At 47.9% G+C, this 13,086-nt stretch overlaps 5 protein-coding genes across 5 annotated transcripts; 1 reads left to right on the top strand and 4 right to left on the bottom strand.

The window, feature by feature from the left end:
- Positions 1 to 423: 423 nt before the first annotated feature.
- On the bottom strand, positions 424 to 666 carry PtrM4_055720 (uncharacterized protein; the record flags this gene model as incomplete). Its single annotated transcript, XM_066105179.1, has 1 exon — positions 424 to 666. The coding sequence occupies one exon, from the start codon at positions 664 to 666 to the stop codon at positions 424 to 426; it is 243 nt and encodes an 80-aa protein (XP_065963806.1).
- Positions 667 to 783: 117 nt separating this feature from the next.
- On the bottom strand, positions 784 to 2,442 carry PtrM4_055710 (uncharacterized protein; the record flags this gene model as incomplete). The annotated part of the gene is made up of 3 exons (XM_066105178.1): positions 784 to 1,104; positions 1,297 to 2,214; positions 2,437 to 2,442. 3 exons carry the CDS (start codon positions 2,440 to 2,442, stop codon positions 784 to 786), a joined length of 1,245 nt encoding a protein of 414 aa, XP_065963805.1.
- Positions 2,443 to 2,670: 228 nt separating this feature from the next.
- On the top strand, positions 2,671 to 3,562 carry PtrM4_055700 (uncharacterized protein; the record flags this gene model as incomplete). The annotated part of the gene is made up of 2 exons (XM_066105177.1): positions 2,671 to 3,514; positions 3,558 to 3,562. 2 exons carry the CDS (start codon positions 2,671 to 2,673, stop codon positions 3,560 to 3,562), a joined length of 849 nt encoding a protein of 282 aa, XP_065963804.1.
- A 550-nt stretch (positions 3,563 to 4,112) lies between these two features.
- Positions 4,113 to 8,643, bottom strand: PtrM4_055690 (UBN2 multi-domain protein; the record flags this gene model as incomplete). Its single annotated transcript, XM_066105176.1, has 3 exons — positions 4,113 to 5,595; positions 5,649 to 6,865; positions 6,886 to 8,643. The coding sequence occupies 3 exons, from the start codon at positions 8,641 to 8,643 to the stop codon at positions 4,113 to 4,115; spliced, it is 4,458 nt and encodes a 1,485-aa protein (XP_065963803.1).
- A 3,010-nt stretch (positions 8,644 to 11,653) lies between these two features.
- Positions 11,654 to 12,961, bottom strand: PtrM4_055680 (uncharacterized protein; the record flags this gene model as incomplete). The annotated part of the gene is made up of 1 exon (XM_066105175.1): positions 11,654 to 12,961. The coding sequence occupies one exon, from the start codon at positions 12,959 to 12,961 to the stop codon at positions 11,654 to 11,656; it is 1,308 nt and encodes a 435-aa protein (XP_065963802.1).
- Between the last annotated feature and the right edge of the window lie 125 nt (positions 12,962 to 13,086).

The raw sequence follows: 13,086 nt of genomic DNA, 5'->3' as shown, positions 1-13,086 counted from the left end.
GGTAAGTCTGCAGACTACTACGAGGAGATGCTGGTAAGTACGGCTGTACCATGTGGACTTAGGTAGCGGTGTGATGTAGTCTACAGAGACGTCTGACCACGCACGGTACGGAAGTGGCAAAGGTTGTAGGAATCCCTGGGGGGCGAGCCGTGATGCCTTAGAGCGAACACAGAGGTCACAGGCCTTGACGTATTGCTCGATATCCCGGGACATCCCGGGCCACCACCATGTGCGAGTGATGAGATCGAGCGTTTTGACGCGGCCAGGGTGCCCGGCTGGGCCAGAGGAGTGCGCGCGGTAGACTATCTGGGAGCGTAGTTCATCGTCGGCTGGTGCGTAGAGTCTGTCGCGATAGAACAGCTTGCCATTGTGGACCTTGCAGTCTATTATAGGGACGCGGACCTGCTTTCGCAAATTCTTCGGCTATCTTATAATAGTGGGGTCTTGTATGGCGGTAATGAGTTGCTGGGCGACGTCGTTACGTTCGTAGGCTCTAGTGGTGACATCGTCAATTGGCTCGCCGTGTGCGGGGGTGATGAGTTCGATAGGGGCGGCACGAAGGTCGCTATCGGCCATCATATCGTGAAGGGCTGCTGGGTTGAATCGTTCGGGCGGAAGGAGCGTGCGGTGTCTATTCTTGAGTCTTTCGTCACTCTGGTTGGCCATGTCTGGTCGATCACCTGGTTTCCTGCTGAGGGCGTCTGGTCGGATGGCGCGGGCTCCGGGCCTATAGATGATCTGGAAATTAAACTAGAAGAGGAACTCAGACCAGCGTACTTGTCTCTAACTGAGCACTTTAGTTGTCGTGAAGTACTCGAGGTTCTTGTGGTCCGTAAGGATTTCCGTTAGAAGGTCTGTTCCTTGGAGCTTAGGTCGCCACTCCTCCATCGCTTTAATGATGGCGAGCAGTTCTTTATCGTAGATCTCGTAGTTGCATTCAGTTGCCGAGTGCCTGGAGGAGAAGTACGCTACTGGACGGAGTATGCCGTCGTCGTGGTACTGGGAGAGGACTCCACTAGAGGCCCAGTCAGAGGCGTCTGTTTCGAGTACGGTTCTTCTTCTGTAGTCGTAGGTGGCCAGGATTGGTGCTGTAGAGAAAGCATGCTTAAGTTAGAGGAAGGCATCGTTCTGCGTCTGTCCCCATTCCCATAGTTTGTCCTTGCGCATTAGGTCGTTGAGTGGTTTGCAGATGCTAGAGAAGTTGCGGATGAAGCGTCTGTAGAAGTTGGCGAAGCCAATGAACCTCTGTAGGTCTTTAAGGCAAGGTGGGGGGAGCTAGCTCTGGATAGCCTTCACCTTTTCTAGGTCCATTTGTATACCGGTGGGAGTGACGATAATGCCCAGATACTTGGTTTCTGTGACCTCGAACTCACACTTGTCAATGTCGATCTGTAGTCCAGCGTCGAGCAGTCTTCCAACTACAGTGCGGACGTGTTCGCGGTGCTCCTTCTTATTCTTTGAGTAGATAAGGACGTCGTCCAGGTATGCGGTGCAAATGCGATCGAGTAGGTCATGCAGGGTGTGGTTAATGTAGTTCTGGAATGAGGCTGGTGCATTGCAGAGGCCAAATGGCATAACAAGGGATTCGTAGAGACCAAACCGTGTGATGAAAGCAGTCTTCCATTCGTGTCCTTCGGCAATGCGAAGCTTATTGAAGGCTGCAATAATGTCGAGCTTAGTATAGACCTTAGCGTCGCAGAGGGCGTCTAGGGTCTCGCGAATGAGAGGCAGGGGATACCGGTTTTTAATGGTGACGTTGTTGAGGCCGCGGTAGTCCTGGCAGATGCGCACTCCCCCGCCAGGCTTAGAAGCCAGAAGCAGAGGGGCTGCGCTTCGTGATCGGGATTCACGAATAAAGCCCTTGCCGAGGTTGTCGTCCAACCACTTGCGAACGACGAGGAGTTCCTTTGGTGACAGCGGACGGTTCTTTTCGTAGGGTGGTTCGTGGCCAGGTTTGATATCGATGACGTGGTCCCATGGTCGTCGCGGGGGAAGCTTATTAGCTTCCCCAGGAAGGAACGCTACGTACATGTCTTTAAGCCAGTCAGGAAGCTTAGCAATAATTTCCTGCGTGGTGAGCTCGGGCTTAATTCTGAGGTATTTCTCAATGTCTTCTTCCGAGAGGCGGTGTAGGTGTAGTGGGCTAAAGCATTCGTCCACGAAATCGTGGAGCTGGCGTGGGAGGACTGTCTTCCAGTACTCCGGTGTCCCTTCCTGCTTAATTACAGATTCGAATGACAAATATACTAGCAAAACCAACCCTACGCTACAAAGAAACTATAGTCACTACACAACCTGGCTTGTCGAAAAACTCTAGGAGTCTTTAGAACAGCACCAACAGTCCCTACAAGCCTCGAAGCGAGCCTACTACCACCAGCAATTAGGCTTAACTCAACTATCCGGAACTACGCAAGCAGAGCAAACCTGCTAGCCAACACCCATCCAATTGCAAAGGCAATAACTCGGATCTAATCAACCAATCCCCAACGCTTAAAGAAACCAAACCAGCACAGACAGCTACAAACTATTACTAACGCAATTCCTAAAAACAACAAAAGAGACACAGAGCAGACTATCCTATACCGATTCAGGCCATGGGATACTCTAAACTATACCGTAAAAGTCTCTCAAAAATCCAAAGAAGAGGAGGCAAATGCGCACCAAGCCTACATGAAAACAAGGCTAGACAATTACACGACAATATACTCAGACGCCTCGCAAACACAAGAAGGAAAAGGAATAGGAGTTGGGATAGCAGTCTACAACTCAACTCAGCAAGAGATCTACTCAGAAACAGTTAATATCGGACAATACCAGCTAGTCTACAACGGCGAACTAGAAGGGATCACACGAGCATTCGAATACGCAGCAAAGAACGCTACAACCGACCAGGCATTTGAGGTCTACGCAGATAACCAAGCAGCAATCTACAGGCTTAAAAACCTATCAGATAACCCAGGACAGCATTGGCAACTCCGATGTCTAAAAGCGGCAAATACGATCCGACGAAAACAAGCAAACATCCACCTACTCTGGGCACCTGGACACACAGATATAGTTGGAAACGAAAGAGCAGACTACCTAGCAAAAGAAGCAACCAAAGAGGACCCCAGATCAACAACAAAGAGCATTGCCTACCTAGGCACGACAATCAAAAGGATACAACAAACGGAACAACGCCAAGAGTATGAGAAATACAAAGCAAGAGCAACCGCTCTAAACAAAGCTACCTACTCAGCCAAATACCCTCTTAAAATCAGCAAAACCATCCAAATGCCACAGAACACGAAAAGAGTAACCTCTAGCGCTTTCTACTCTCTTAAGCTAGGACACGGATACTTCAACTCCTACCTAAAGAGATTTAAGAAACGAGACTCTAATCGCTGCACCTGCCAAAACATCCAAACGCCAGAACACCTACTACTGTACTGTCATCTATACAAAGACCATCGAAAAACGCTCCTACAAACAATCAAACATCGCCCAGTCACACTACCACTACTACTCCACACTAGTATAGGTATAGAAGCAACCCTAGCTTTTATCACTAGCACTAGAATAGGAACAAGAAAATAGTACCTAGGACAGCCACCAGAAGACCTACAGAGAGACACTGTATAAAACTAAAACCACAACCCTCTCCTTTGCCACAAGAGCCCGCTGCTACATCTCTTTCTACTTATCAAACTGCTCTTTAGCACCTGGCAACAAACAGATACAAGCTATCTTTTGTAGAAAAGCCAAAAACCATATTAGCGAACCATACCAGAAAACCATGTAAATTAGAAAAACCAAGATAGAACGGCCTTCGGCCAAAGTCCTACATAGTCTCTGACTGAGAAAGGACTCTAATGGAATAATAATAATAATTATTGGAACAAGGTCTCCTCTGGTGGTATGACTACCATAGGGAACCGAGTAGAGGTATGTTAGGTCACCACGTATTGGATTGAACTTCACTAAGAGCTATTGTTCTATCTACTTGTTGTTATGATGATCTTAGGACGTACATGACAGATCATCATTCCGCGTCGGTCCTTCTGCTCGGGCTTACTCCACGAACCTCACCTCGCCGACCTGGACTGAACCTAACATATTCTTAACACTCCCCCTCAGGGCAGGTCCGGTCCAAGGACAACTCCTAATTGGTTCTTGAATCTCTCGAATGCGACTCGCTGCAATGGCTTTGTCATTCCATCAGCCACCATGTCTGCAGTTGGAACGTAGGCCACATCGAGTTTGCCTTGTTCTGCTAGGTCTCGGATAAAATGATAACAGACGTCGATGTGCTTTGATCTTTCGTGAAGGTGAGGGTTCTTTGTAAGTGCAATGGCACCCTGGTTGTCTCCTAGCATCTGGACCTTGTTGGTGTCTTTTCCAATGTACTTTGGGAACCCAAGATCTCTAAACATTTGAGCAATCCACTGGCCTTGCTTGCAGCATGTTGATAGTGCGATGTATTCAGATTCGCAGCTTGACGTTGCAACAGACCGTTGCTTCTTGCTAGACCATGATATTGGACCTCCGTAGAACATTGCAGTGCTCCCTGAAACGCTCTTTCGGTCTACCATGTCGCTTGCCCAGTCAGCATCAGAGTAGATGACAAATTGCGAGTGTACTCCCCCTGGTCCGTAGCGTAGCTTCAATGTCACTGTCGACCTTAGATATCGTAGCAGGTTCTTCAACGCATGGCCATGGTGTTCTGCTGGATCGCTCATGTATTGGCTTAGCTTTCCGAGGGTGAATGCAATGTCTGGACGTGTAAGAACCATAGCAAACATAAGGCTCCCTATCACTTGCTGGTATTCAGTGATGTCGATTCGGGTGTCGTTGTCAGTGGCTGGCCTAAATGAAGTGTAATCTGCAGATGGAATCTTCTTGTCTCTGTGTTGTTTGCTAGACATTCCAAACTTGTCAAGTACTGCGTGTAGGTACTGCTCTTGATCGAGGTAGATTGTGCGGCGCTTTCTGTCTCGCGTAACTCGTACTCCAAGGATCTTATGAATCTCCCCCAGGTTCTTGGTGTTGAATCTTCCAGAAAGCTTCTCGTAGAACCAATCAATTTGAGCTCGATCTTTTGCAGCAGCAGCAATGTCATCAACGTAGACGAGGATACGGAGTTGTTTTTCTTTGTGGATAAACATGCACGGGTCTGCGAGGCTTTGTACGAATCCCCATGCCAGAAGTTCTTTCTTTATCAACAAGTTCCAGTCGCGAGCAGCCTGTTTGAGTCCGTATAAGCTGCGGAGAACTCTAAGGACGTATCCTTTTTTGACTTCTACTCCTTGGGGTTGCTTAAGAAAGATCTCTTCCTTCAAGTGCGACTCTGTGAATGCATTCTTAATGTCAAAGTGGAAACATTCCAGGTTTTCCGCTGCGACAGTGGCCATAAACAGACGTAAGGTGTCCATGCGGACTGTCGGGGCAAAAGTCTCGTTGTAGTCTGTTCCGTGTGCTTGCGTAAAACCTCTTGCCACAAGGCGTGCCTTAAACCTCTCAACAGTCCCGTCGAGATTCGTTTTGACTGTAAAAACCCACTTTGAATCAACCATGTTCGCGTCTTTTGGCTTTGGAACTTCCTCCAGGTTCGATTCTCTATTAACGCGATTATCTCTTCAAGTATTGCTGCTTTCCATTGCTTTCCATACTTTGGGTCGTTGATAGCTTGCTCGTGTGTCTGGGGGATCTGGATTCCTGCGATCTCGGTTGCTGCGAAAGCCTTCTCAGATAGTCGTGTTTGCTCTTCTGTAAGGCCAACTTGGGCTAGCATAGCTTTAACGATCTTGCTAAATCTCTCGTCCTCAACAATCTCTTCGTTAGACCTCTTCCGTTTGGCTTGTCTAGTGAAGTATCGTGGAATCTCCTTTTCTCGTACAGACTGGGTACACGGTTCTTCGGGCCCCTCTTCGTTCACAAGATTAGGAACCCGCTCATCAGATGGTGCAGTAGGAGGAATAGTAGTTAGCCTCCTTGGTCTTCCTCTGTGACGCTTCACTGGTTCATGAGTTAGCTCTGCCGAAGATGGTTCCATTAGGTTCTCGGAAACTGGTTCTATTGGTTCTGCAGGAGATGGTTCCATTGGTTCGGTAGGAGATGGTTCCATTGGTTCTGCAGGAGATGGTTCCATTCGTTCGGTAGGAGTTGGTTCCATTCGTTCGGCAGGAGATAATTCTAGATCCTTCCTAGGTCTTCCTCTTGGTTTTCGGTCTGGCATCGTATTCTGCGTTCCTTGTGGTCCAGCTGGTATGTTTCGCAGTCGTAGTTCAACTTTCCCTCCAGGGGTGTATTCGTCCACTGACAATCGGCTTGTCCTTGAGGTGTATCCAAGCTCTGGCGAATAGAACTTGAACTGCTTATTTGTTGTCTCAGAATATCCCATAAATACTCCAATTCTGCCACGGTCCACGAGCTTGTCATGTCGTTGGTCTGCTGGAATCGTTTTAGGGTTGATGTACGAATAGCATTTGCTCCCCCATACACGGATGTGGTCAATGGATGGTTTCGTTCCTGTGAATGCCTCTTCAGGACTGACTTGCTTTCCATTGATCATAGGTCCTGTGTTTGTACGGTTGCGTAGGTATGCGTCTGCTTCGACAGCTTCATCCCAAAACTCAATTGGTAAACCAGCGTCTTTCAACATTGCTCTCATATCAGCTTCAGCAGTTTGGATGTTTCGCTCGGCTGGTCCATTCTGGTGTGAGGAAGCAATTGTTGTAGGCTGAATTTCCACGCCTTGTGTAACTCTCCATTCCTCAGCTTGCTGTAGAAGTTCTGGTGCATTGTCGGTTCCAGCAGCTTTGACTTTCTCGCCAGTTTGATGTTCTACAAAGGTCTTCCAGATTCGGAGTTCCCGTTGTGCGTCTCCCTTTTTCTTCAGCGGATAACCCAGTTTTTCCGCGTGTAGCTATCAATAATTTGGAGGAACCACCTGTTTCCTCGTAGAGATGTTGGAAAGGGTCCAGCAATGTCAAACTGTACTAAGGCTAGCTTCGTGGCCTTGTGCTCTCTTAGCTGCTTAGGGATGCTGTTCTTCATCTTTGTCAGGGAACACACTTCGCAGATTTCAATCTTCTCTGGAACTTGAATCTTCTTCTGGAGAGTTGTAACTTCGTGGAGTTTGGCAATCTTTGTAGGTCCTAGGTGTGCGAAACGTCTGTGATACAGCAGGTATCTCTCCTTTTCATTAACCTTAAGCTCGCTCTTAACTGGTGTATGGGGTTCCGTGCCTAGGAATGCTGTCTCGTGGTATCCATCGGCAATGTGTGACACTACGTAGAGGCCGTCGTCCATAGTTGCTTTAATAATGATCTCCTTTCCTAGTTTGAAGCATAGTACGTGTGAATTGAAACGACCCTTCAGGCCTGCTGCGCAAATTCTTCTCCCTGATAACAAATTGACTCCAAGGTTAGGTACAAGCAGTACTTCTGACAACCATGTCGACGATCCGTCTTTACACACCACTTGAGCTTCTCCTTTCCAGTCTGCATATAATTCTCCCCCTCCAACCCGAACTAGTCTTCGCTTGATCTTGATCATTCGTCTAAACAATGAGGGTTGGTCAGACATGTGGGAGGAGGCGCCAGTGTCGGCAGCCCAAGTAGATGGAGAGGCCTTACCGACAATGTCTTTTGAGAGACGGCATGTCTCAATTTCCTCGGGTTCAGAGTCTGAGGTCTCAGATAATTCATCTGACTCTGAATTGACTTCTTCGGCTCCATATGCTTTGCCAGTCCTTTTGTGGGAATTCCTTTGCTTAGGTGTCTTAACGAGCAGCTTAGATGATTTCTTAGCGTCGTATTCCTTAAGGAGCTTTCGAGCTCTCTCACGTCTTGGGCAGTCTCGTACGCCATGGGCTCCATCACAAAGGAAGCATTGGACCGTGAATTTGGCACCAGATTCGGAGTCAGACGATAGTGGCGAGTTCTTATGATTTCGACGCCTGTAAGGCGGAACATACTTCTCCGTCTTTCGGAATGCTGGAAGAGCTTTTTCGTTGGCGTCTTGCTGGTCTCGAACCTCCTTCTCTTCCAGAAACTTAAGTTTCTGTTCAACCGTGAGGTTAAGTTGGGCGTTTAAGGTGTCAATCGTAGTCTTAAATTCTTTCGGGAGTGATCTAATAAGAACGAGTAGTAGTGCAGAGTCCTTGTAAGCTCCGTTGGTGTCAGCGTCTGCTGCTACGAGTTTGCGTCGGTATTCCTTTAGCTTTTCCCATGATCCAACAATTGTGTTCCCGGGATTAAATGTGAACGTTTGAATTCTAGTCATGTATATGTTGGCAGTTGTGGCGTCAGTTTGGGTGTACTTCTTTTGTAGGTAGGCCCAGAATTGGAAGGCAGTATCGTATTCGTCAATGAGGGCTTGGTCATCCTCGCTAAGCGACCGAAACAAGAGATCGATTGCAGTGGCTTCATCTTCTAGGTACTTGTCTCTTTTTTCAATGTTGACGCGGATCTTGGTATGCTTGTCTGTTTCAGCAATTTCCAACTCTTCCATAGCCTCCGTTAGTCTACTAGCTGTTGCTATTTGACAGTGCTGTACCAGATTTTTCTCGCAGACATAGAAGACTTTCTTCCCCTTAAGCTTGACCTTGTTTCGGCGAAACCAAGTATCGTGGTTTTCGGCTGTGAGCTGGGGATCTTCCATTCTTCCTTCTCTGCAGCCATCTTGTGCGGGTGATGCGGTTGATTCGGGCGATGCGGGCGATGCGGGCGATGCGGGCGATGCGGGCGATGCGGGCGATGTTCTGCGGGTGGTGCAGTCGTTATCGGTTCTCGAGCGTGGAGACGGTGTGTGTAAGTATGGTTGCGTGTCAACCGCGTTGTACACGACTTTTTCTCTTTTCCGATTCCTGCTTGAATCTAAGTCCTTCGTGACTTGGGTGAGTGTTTTTGATTCCTTCTCGAATCTAAGTCCTTCGTGACTTGGTTAGGTGTTTAAAACCAATAACGTTGGGTTAGGCAACCGGGCTCATAACCTATTGGAACAAGGTCTCCTCTGGTGGTATGACTACCATAGGGAACCGAGTAGAGGTATGTTAGGTCACCACGTATTGGATTGAACTTCACTAAGAGCTATTGTTCTATCTACTTGTTGTTATGATGATCTTAGGACGTACATGACAGATCATCATTCCGCGTCGGTCCTTCTGCTCGGGCTTACTCCACGAACCTCACCTCGCCGACCTGGACTGAACCTAACATATTCTTAACAATAATAATAATACACGCTCAACACACAAACAACGATCAAAGTCCCAAAGGAAACACCAAGAGAAATCTCGAGCGCTGCTGGTAGGCCTTGTACGATCATACGGGTGAATAACAACAACGAGGTTCTTCTGGTGACTGGTATTGGTATTCTCTACGAACATAGGTGCTACGAAGGTATACCTAAGCTCTGCGCAAGGTGGGCCGAAGTTGGGCCGAAGTGTCAAGCAGCCGACGTCTCTACCGATACTCACGATCCGACAGCTTTCCAAATTCGATTGTGCCATATAACAATCTGTGCTGTGCGCCACGCAGATCTTCATAGATACGCACTCTGGATAATATCGCACAGGCAGTGGTCGCAGATGCTTACGTACTTGGGCACATGGTAATACATAATTCCCGGCCATCTCATCGCCCTACAAATTGTCGATATATATTGTAACCACGTGACTAGAGTCACATGACATCCTATTGTAGCAGGCACTGCCCGGTGGGCAAGTGCACTTACCTCTGAGCCGAGAGCTCTTGTACACAACATCACAACACGACAACAGATAGCAATACAATTGTTGATCCACAGCCTCCAACTGACACTGCTTACGCAGTTACATATATGCTTAACTTATACTAGACAACCTAAAGTGGAGGTTGCCAATATTGATAGCTCGGACTTAGACTCGTAAGCCGCGCGCATAGAAGAATCTACCATCCAGGCATGGAGAAACGGATGTTTTCGGAAGTTTGCTGGACTATAGAATGTGGCCCAACAGACGTCATAAACACTACACAAGGGTGGATTCGTGCGTAGACATGTCGCCCCCACTAAAATCCAACAAATCGGATTTGTTGGATTTGTGAGTGCCTGAGTAAGTGTCCTTGTCTGCGCGAAATCTTTTGCGGGGCCTCTTTTACTAGATGTGGTAGGCTAGAGCCCTTCGACCTCTTATCCTCGTTGATCAACTCGGCTCTTCTTCCTGCCCGGCCTGATTGTTGCTTAGGAAACGAGCGAGACTGTCTCTCCGGCCTGTACCTACGAGTCGTGCCGAAGTAGGATCGAGACAGCCTGCTGGGTATTGTTGGGCTAACATGCCTATGATCTGCACCTATAATCCGACAATGTAGCTTTGGTTATATGTTCTGCTCCTCTTCACAGTAGGATATACAACTGTGGTAGCGATCGAGCGGACGCTGGCACTAACCGTTTTCAGGACTAGCTCCCATCTAGCTGTAGCTAGATAATTAGCAAGAAACTGCGCGAGCTTTAACCTCCTAGAGGCGTTATCCATTCCTGTCCTGTGTAGGCGAAACTAACAATAATACAACTTCAACCTATAGAAATTATCTACGAGCCAAAGTGCGGAAGAGTGACGAGTTAGATGTCTCTTGGATCCAAATTATTCCGAGGTTTACCGTGAAAGCTTATTCCCCCTCTTTTCTTCTCTCCGCTCATGTTCGACCAGGCTGATCTTTTAGAAGCATAGACAGAAGCGGGAAGAATAACCGGATGTCTATCACCTCTAGACCGTTGATCATGAGAGTTTATTGCTCCGCCCCCGTCCCTCTCCCCCCGCATCTAGAGCGGCAACGGCTATGAGAGAGGACGATTACGCGGCCTCCTATTGTGGCAAAAGACGTATAGAACTAGGCCGTAATTTTCGCCATCGCCAGCTTAACGGCTGGCTGTTCAAGGGTACAAGTCATATATTTACCCCTTTAGGGCTAGCGTCTGATCTGCTCGTTTGTCGTATACGAGCCACTTCTGGTAGCTCACAATAATAACCAAGTTCGCATCACATAGTGTGCCCTTCATCACTAGCTTGTAAAATGAGCGGTGTAGGACTAGGCTTTGGGTACAAACCCATAAGTGCAGATAGATTACCATATGGGGGATTCTACGGTTCGGATATAACCCCTGACTATTACATGTCAAGGATAAGCCTTAGCTCTAATTGTATCTTAACTGGCCCCTAGTTGCCGTAAAAGTACCGACCCGTTGCGGAAACATGAGACATCCCTGCATGCACGGACCACTGCTTAGGGGTTCTTGGGTTCGGATACGATCCCTGACTACCCCGCAATAGCACAGACGCATCATAAGATTATGCAACTAATCTAGCATATGCGGCTAGGTGTTGCTAGGACTCGCTGCCAAGTCGTCATGACTCGTACACCAGTTCGCCTAGAAAGCAGTCTCAAGTTGTCAGATATTCACTCTCGTCTGGAATTGTCAGATATAATGAGATATTGCACAAAAGTGATGGATGTTGATGATTGTCTGTATTGTGTTCTGTCTATCGTGTGTCCGCGCTTGTGGCCCTCTTGAGGGGCGCACTGACCCTCTCTACGCTGATTGGTTGCTGCCAACGTCGAGTAACCCTACTATCTGACACACCCCCTCAGCTTGGAAGCCCTGATTGCAAGCTGCATAAACTGGTTAATCGATCCTACATATAGAGGCCTTCCAGATGCTCCTGCAACTTCTCAAGCTCAGCTTCTTTCAACGGGGATTCTTTGCGTTTAACAAGTCCCAACTGATCAAGGAAACTGGCCCATTTGTTGGCTGGCAGTGACTTGGTGAATCCGTCTGCGATCATGTTGTCAGACGGAACATACTCTACCTTGATCGTCTTTCGGGTAACTTCTTGTCGTAGCCAATGATTGTGTATGTCAACGTGCCGAAGCTTTGTTTGCAATTTGGCAACGTCTTCATTTACTAGACGGATTGTCTGGGTATTGTCGCACTTGATTGTGATAATTGGATTGCTTAGGTTTACCTGAAGCTCCTTCAACAACCGCGACGTAAAGATTGCCTCCTTAGCAACTTGTGATAGGGCAAGCAGCTCTGCTTCTGTTGTTGATGTTGTCACAGTATCTTGCTTACTTGCTCTCCAAGCGATGAGTCCTCCGAACAGCTTAATTGCGTATCCTTGCGAGCTTTTCCTGTCTAGTGTGTTGTCTGCAAATGATGCGTCACTTGCTACCTCAAGGCCATCGCCTCTACCGAGTTCGAGGGCTAGGGATTCTGTTTTCTTGAGGTACAGGAGCACACGGTCTGCAGCGTCCTGGTGTTCTGTACTCGGATTGACTAGGAAGCGAGCAAGTCGTGATGTTGCAAAGGCTATGTCGGGTCTTGTTGTGACTGCAGCGAATAGAAGCGAGCCAATCTTGCGCTGGTAGCGGTTGATCTCGGACGGCTCTGCTAGGTCACTCCTGGGTCTGAGTTCCATGCCTGACATCGGCGTGTCATGTCTGATGTCTTGTCGGCTTGCTAGTTGGCTGATTTTGTCTGCGTATGCGGCTTGAGATAGCTGTATGGTCTTCTGCTTGCGATTGCGCATGACCTCTACGCCGAGAAACCACTGTAAGTTGTCTCCTCCCGTACAAGCGTATTTTTCTTGGATCTGGTTGATGGCCTTTATTGCCTCTGATTCTTGCTTTGAATGGTACGCAACGATGATGTCGTCCACATAGAAGAAGATGATAACTCCGTCTTTGATCATGCAGCATGGCTCCTGTGGTATTTGTTGAAACCCTATCGAAGCAAGAGTTGCAGTGAATTCTTTCTGCCACAGTAATGGTGAGATCCGGAGCCCATACAGTGCCTTTCGCACTTTGAGTAGAGTGCCAGGCTTCTGATACCCTTTTGGCATCCTCATGTATATTTCTCTGTCGATTGCAGCATGCACAAAAGCATTAGTGACGTCGTATTGCTTTAGCTCAAGATCGTATTTGGCGGCGATTGCCATGAGCATTCTAAATGAGCGTCCTGCCAATGTTGCTGCGTATGTGTCTTGGGAGGTGATGTTGCGTTGTTGGTCTCCTCTTACCACCAATCTTGCCTTACATTTGATGAGGCGGTGATGCTTGTCGAGTTTGT

The sequence above is a fragment of the Pyrenophora tritici-repentis genome, chromosome 2 (assembly GCF_003171515.1).
Source record: "Pyrenophora tritici-repentis strain M4 chromosome 2, whole genome shotgun sequence".
NCBI classification, from domain to species: Eukaryota; Fungi; Ascomycota; class Dothideomycetes; order Pleosporales; family Pleosporaceae; genus Pyrenophora; species Pyrenophora tritici-repentis.
Note: the sequence above shows the minus strand (reverse complement) of the source record. Positions and strands in the feature narration are given on the sequence as shown.